Consider the following 7396-nt stretch of genomic DNA (forward strand, 5'->3'; position numbering starts at 1 on the left):
GTTTGAGAACCATAGAGTGTGCCAGAAAAATGTCAGTTTGAAGTCGTCTTGTCTAAAGAATGAACATTAATCATTGTTTCATAGATATGTCCTGATGGAGTTATTCTCCCCGCATATTTTGGTACCAGTTTCATAATGGATCTTTGCATGCTTGCCTGGCTTCGAGACAATCTTGAAAAGGTCGCAAAATCTCAGTTGCGCCAAGTCACTGGGTGAAGAATTAAACAAAGTGTAAAGAAAAAAATAAGTTGTGTACATACAGAAAGGCGCCTACATGAGTGTGTTACCATCATCATATACTCAAACAACATGAACAGGGAGGGGGAGAGGCGCGCATTTGTCCTTGATAGTAATGAAACAAGTTAAAAAGGTAAAAGATATATTCAAATAATTTTTTTAGCTTAAATATGCTCCTCATAATAAAAGTCTTTTTATCCATATAACTATAATTTCCAACTTCTGCGCAAATCATCTTTCACTAACTTTTAAAAAAAAAGTGGTGCTCACTCAAGCGGAAAGATTTTTCGACATTTATATCACCATTGGCTTATTAAAAGAGTCCTGTACCAGTGCATCAATCTGGAAAAGATTCAGGATATTACAAATATGTTATTTTATAGGATCATTTCCAAGTGCAAACTTTTTTATGAACTGATGGACGATATAGACAGATTGTTCCAGAGGTCTCTGCTTAATTAGAATGATACACATAAATGATACGTGTCACATGACACCACTGCCGTAACGAGAGGATCAGGGCATGGCATTGGATGAAAAATAGCTACAAAGTTGAGAACTTTTTAAAATGAAAGTCTTATTTTGCGACAGATTTTGTCATAATTCAGAAAGTGATATACTTCACGTATTACCTTTTTGGAGGAGGGGGTGGAAAGTCATTTTGTGATATGGTTTAACATATAGTATTATAATAAGAGGATGATACATTTTACCACTTCTTTTTTAGGGGGTGGGTAGCTATACCCACTAGACCCTGCGATCGATAACATTCACAACTATTATAGAATAATTTCATGATTAATTGATTGATTTTATTTGCCAGATCACCATTGATACCACACCAAGTTCATACATCGAAGAATAAGGTCAGTAAGCTTGAACAGGATAGCCCCAACCCGAGAACTGTAAACTTCCCATTTCCAGTGGAGTCCTGGTGGGACTTTCCCATGGAGCATAAACCTCCATGCAGGAAGGAGATCCATTGTACAGCGAGTCCCAGAAAAAGAAAAGAAATAAGAATTTCCATTTTTTATTTTTATACGGTAGTACTTCATAACCACTATAATAACATTCAGATTCTCCTCTTTGTTTTTATTTATCATATTACATGAACGGCTCATCCGTGCACGATGCACGAGCAGGAAGTTTTGACACCCACATTGTCAAAACCAGGTTGGGCAAGATAATGGTCCTTGTACCAAAGCCTATGATTCAAGAATGAATTTAAAGAGCTTTAAATATTCCAAGAGAAAATGTGTTGAGATTTGTTAAGAGAAACGACGACGTGCATCGACGTTAGAAACATATGCCTCATTACATTTTATTTGTATTCTTGGTCAAATTTGTCATGATTATCTCGAAATGAGAGTGGATTTGGATTCACAGGAGGGCTTCTGGGAAATCTTTTCTGACACACCCAAATATATGTCATGCTTGAACAATTCACTAGGTATTTGATCTCAAGCAAAGAAGAGATGCCATTCTTAGTGTAGGTGTCATTTTTGTTAATTAAAACTTATGAATGTTATATTTATTTCCGAAAACGGATTACTTTCTTCTGGATCAGTGGTGCATCTCTGTATATTACCCAATTTCGCTAGCCTAAACACACAAAAATACATGAATCAGTAAGACCATGAATGTGGCCGTTATTACATGAACTTTGATATGATTTATTTAAAAGGTACAGAGGGAAGTTTCAAGAAACCATAAAAATAAAAAAAAGTTCGTTAAAATCCCATCGAATGATGTACAATATTTATTTTTTATTTCCATTAGCGATCGCGCGTCGCAAAATTGATTTCTTTATTAAACACCACTCTTAAATGCAATAACTATACATATTAATATACTTAATGAACGATGAATAGATAATTGTTACAATTCTTTTTAATACTGAATGGGGTGAATTCCTGAAAAGCTGCGAGCGAGAGAAGATTACAAAATATTTTGGTGATAGACCTGAATATGCAGTAAGTAATATAAAATGTAATTTTTTGTTCATTTCTCCTTCTTTTTGTTGTGTTGGTATAAATGTACATTTGTACAAATAGTACTTAAATTTTTACGAAGTGCAACTATTTCAGATATATGTAATTACATATATATATTTTTTTAAATATGACAATTGAACAACTTGTCCCCCATATATATTTTTAGATACAAATATTCTTATGATAAGCGATATTGATATAAAAAGTGGCGTTATTATAACCAAAAATATGTAGAGAAAGTAAGAATTTGGATACGATTTCTATAAGATATAAAAGAAAGAAGCGAAAATACTTACATACTCTAATAATTAAGTGATTGTGTAATTGATTTAGTTTGAATCTCCGTAAAAATGATCAGTCCCTTTTTCAACATAACTATCATACAAGCCGGTCGAATCGGCAACTTATAAAAATATGATAAGCCTCTAGCGATATAAATGAAAGCCATACCACGACGGCTCTATTCTATGATGCGTCGTTTGTGCCAAAATTATATAGAACAATTATTTGCTATATTATCATTATTTAACAAATAATATCAATCATATATATATATATAATATTATTATAAATAATAGCGATTCAACCCTCCATTATTTATAAATAATGAAGCGTGGCTTGTAATTATATATAAATAATTAAATAATGAAAACTGTAAAATTATAAAATAGTAATTATTTATGAATAAAATGTTAATTATATATATATATATATATATATATATATATATATATATATATATATATATACCCCTCAAAAAAAGTTTAGCAACTCAGTTTTGGGGATGATATCATTTTGGTTAATGAAGTATGAAACTGGTACATTGGAAAGCTGAATTATTCATCTTTACAATGACATGCCATTTGCTGTGATTATGTAATCATGGAATATGCAATCACCCTGAACATTGAGAAAAGTCAGAAGTGAAATGTTGCAAAATGAATTGATTTCTAACAAGAGTCTCAATTTCTATAGAGTTTCTACCATGCAGGTGACAGTGAATGCACTCGGTCCATCCTCGAAACAATTGGAAATTCGCCTTTGGGAACGACGCATTTTGCAACATTTAATTTCTAACATTGCTGCGTATTATCATGTCTGTGTATTTCATAACACTAGCATTACAAATGACACATGATTGTAAAGAAGAATAATCATCCTTTCTAAAGATATCACTTTTACACATAATGATGGCACATTAAGCATGTTAAGAAATTTATTAGCTCTCAAACTTGCAGTTTGAGTTGCAGAACTCAAACATGACTGGCAACGAATTTTGCAACATTTCATTTTTTACATTGCTGCATATTTATCATGTCTGTGTATTTCATGATAACACTAGCATTACAAATGACACATGATTGTAAATAAGAATAATCATCCTTTCTAAACATATCATTTTTACACATGATGATGGCACATTAAGAAATTTATTAGCACTCAAACTTGCATTTTGAGTTGCAGAACTCAAACATGACATGTCAACGAATTTTGCAACATTTCCTTTTTTACATTGCTGCATATTTATCATGTCTGTGTATTTCATGATAACACTAGCATTACAAATGACACATGATCGTAAAGAGGAATAATCATACTTTCCAATGATACCACTTTTACATATGATGATGGCATACTAAGAAATCTATTAGCACTCAAACTTGAGTTGCAGAACTTTTTTGAGGGGATATATAATTCATATCATTTGTTAAATAATGATTATATAACAAATAATTGTTCTATATAATTTTGGTACAAACGGTGCTCATACTATTCAACATCTTTCATCTATATACTCTGGCAGTCAGCCTGTATAGGCCTACATGATATAACAGCAAAATGATAATGAGAGCCGGTCAATCTGCCAATTATGAAATACATGTATGATGCTAGGTCTATGCACTTACAAAATATTGCTTTTAGATTATGCACACTGAATGCAAGAATGACAGCAATGCTTATGGTGCAATCTTGCACCGTAATTGAAGAAGGTGCAAAAATGCACCGTTTTTGCACCCCTTTGCACCACAAAGCCAATTTGCAACCAAAAGAGATTTTTTTTCTATAAACTTTTCAGGTAGAATAAAGTTTTGCGTCCAAAGGATAGAAGTGTTGCGCCTTTAAAGAGAGCAACTGCATTGAAATGGGGCAAAGTTTAGAAAATTGCATCATTAAAGTACCCCAAAAATTGTTGACTTGAATCAAAAAAAAATCGAAACGCATGACCCTGATTTTTTTTATCAAAATCGGATGTCAAATAAAAAAAATTGCTTGATTTCGCAAAAAACCATTATATGCACATTCTGTTCAGCATGCAAATGAGGGGACTGATGACATCACCCACTCACTATTTCTTATGCATTTTATTGTATGAAATATGCAATGTTCTAATTTTCTCCTCATTATGTCCTGTGAAACAAAGTCTTATTCCATCAAGAACATGTGAAATTACATTTGTTTTTACATTTTATGCTTCAGCCAAGTCGGTCCTTAATTTGTATGAGGTATACAAGGTAAATACAAGGTATATAAATGCCTTTGGTCGAATGTCTTGAAGATAAGTGGCTTTTTGTAAAAACAAATATTTGGAAATAACTCTACCTCTTATAAGAAATTATTATAACTTCATATGCATTGATAGTACGTAGTTTACTTCTTCTTTTTAAGATGGTAGTGATATACTTCTTTATTGAAAATACTGTTACATCTCATACTCTAATATGCGATGGTTAGCACCATCCACTACGTAAGCAAGAGTCTTTTCGCCCTTCTTGGTGACGGTAATCCCGCGAACATAATTGAAACCTTCTCCAAAAGCTCCGAGGAAATCTCCATTTGGGGCGTAAACAAGAACGTGCTCGGAACTCCATCCCCGCATGAACCCATTGCGAACAGTCACGTAGATGTTGTCGTTCTGGTCCAACGCAAGCCCACGACAGTCCCATGACTTACCGTTGTGTTTGACGTCAATGATCCGAATTGGCTGTCTCTTTTGTGGATCAAAAACTTGCACCCTTCGGTTCTTGAACTCGGAAACAACCAGGTTACCGCTTGAGTTGATGGCAAGAAACCAAGGAGCATTGAGCTGACCCAGAGCTGATCCCTGTCCTCCAATATTGAAGGTACATTCCCGTTGTTTGTTGAATTGAAATATACAGTGCTTTTCACAGTCCGCCACGTAAACAGAGCCATCTTTACCCACTGCTATCCCGCAAGGTCTCTTTAGTTTCTCCTTACCGAAAACCTGAAACGGGACAAAGTTTTTGAATTCGACGACACAGTGATTGTTGAGATCAGTGACTACCAACGTTTTCCCCGTCCAGGCAACGGCATATGGATCAAACTTGCCCATGTCGGTACTTTCAGGTGAACAGAATTTGTTTGTTGGGTGGAATTCCGAATCAAAAACCTGAACCTGGTTGTTGGACTTGTCCGTAACTACAAACATGTTCTCAAGCTTGGTGATATCGTGTGGTTGGTTCATCGGCGGCTTATAAGTCTTTAAGAGGTTACACTCTAAAAAATGGAATGTTAAATCAACATTTAAAAGGTTGGAGGAGTGACAACCTTTTCCAAATGTTACATCCAACTTTGTATAAAGCTAAATCCAACATTTTAAGTGTTGGGTAGAACCATTTAAAGTGGTAAATGCAACATTTAGAAAATGTTGTCACTCCTCCAACCTTTCAAAATGTTGATTTAACATTCCATTTTTTAGAGTGTACCACGGACCCCTGATACTAACTTGACAGGACTTCCCTCGATTTCTGTGCCGCAGATCTTCACATGGACCTGATGGACACCTACTTGATTCATCCAAACTATGGCCTTACAGATACCACTAGCAGGTACTATATCGGGGAACTGGATACGCTGACAACATTGACCATTGGGTGACTCAACAAACCCCTCTACAGATGCAATCGAGCCAGTTCCAACCATTGGAAATCCTTCGCCGCCACGCAATATTAAATTGAGTCCTACCTTGGATCCAATCGTGGTGTATGATGTACATAGTTGTAATTTCGATTTTGATGCATCGGGAATTGGAAAGGGCATGCTTGACGTCATTTTTGCACCTGTATTTAAGACAACATTAATGATCACATTAGTGATATTGATCTTTTTTTTCAAGTGAGTTACTTGAAAAATACTCAAGGACAGGGGTAAGGGGGAGTGAGCAAATTGTTATATTCTGCGTTCTCCCAGACAATTAAATGAGAAATACCAATAGTTGTCTGTTTGTTTTTTATTTTCTTCATAAAAATACATAACAATATATATGCAAAGGGATACAAGGAGTAACACATACATACATAATGAAATATTCTAAACATTGACTAAAAAAGAAAAAAATGTAATGATTGACACATATCAAGGAAATTAAAAGATGAATAAAAACAACTTCTGATAAAAGACGGTTGAATAACCCATATTCAGCTGCACCAATTATTATTCATGTGCAGCTGGTCTTCCTTGGGGACCAAATAAAAGAGAGTGATCGAGAGAGGAACACAGGGAGAGGAACGTGAGAACAGAAAAGAAAGGACAAAAAAGGAAAGAAAGGGAGAAAAGAAAAGGTAAAAGTAAAAAGGAAGAAAGAAGTTCAAGTTTTATTTTCCATTATCAACATTATAAGCAAATACAAATCAAACATACATTATAAATATAAAGAAATACAAATGAAATATGAAAACAATGATCAAATCAATTACAAGTTCCAAAACATTTGTAAAATAGTTTTAACAGAATCTGATCTGTAAATGAGGGAATCCACTAAAAAGCATTGCTTGTAGATCGTGGATAGTATATTAAACATTTGAAAATGGGACTCATTCGCAAGTGTAAATACAATAAATTAAAATAGAATATTGGAAATGCATGTTATAATAAGATGGTGAGTATTAGCGAGAAAAAATAAAAAGATGACAGAGATACGGGACGATACTAAAAACGAAAAAAAGAAAACAAAGACATGACGAAGAATAGAGGGGAGAGGGAATGAATAAAGTACTAAAAGGGGAGCGAGAGAGGAAGGGGGCAAAGATAAGTGGGAAGAGAGAGACAGAGAGGGAGGGAGGCACAGCAGACACACACAGATTATGTGGAGAGAAAGGGTCAGAAAGAGAGGGGGGCAAGAACGAGAGTGCAAACGTGGATCAAGG

At 34.5% G+C, this 7396-nt stretch overlaps 1 protein-coding gene across 1 annotated transcript; it reads right to left on the bottom strand.

Moving 5' to 3' along the window:
- Window positions 1-4932: 4932 nt before the first annotated feature.
- Window positions 4933-6173, bottom strand: LOC121424168 (E3 ubiquitin-protein ligase TRIM71-like). Its single transcript, XM_041619776.1, has 2 exons — window positions 5957-6173; window positions 4933-5747 (listed from the first exon to the last, which is right to left on the bottom strand). Exons 1-2 carry the CDS (start codon window positions 6171-6173, stop codon window positions 4933-4935), a joined length of 1032 nt encoding a protein of 343 aa, XP_041475710.1.
- Between the last annotated feature and the right edge of the window lie 1223 nt (window positions 6174-7396).

Source organism: Lytechinus variegatus, chromosome 11 (genome assembly GCF_018143015.1).
Source record: "Lytechinus variegatus isolate NC3 chromosome 11, Lvar_3.0, whole genome shotgun sequence".
NCBI classification, from domain to species: Eukaryota; Metazoa; Echinodermata; class Echinoidea; order Temnopleuroida; family Toxopneustidae; genus Lytechinus; species Lytechinus variegatus.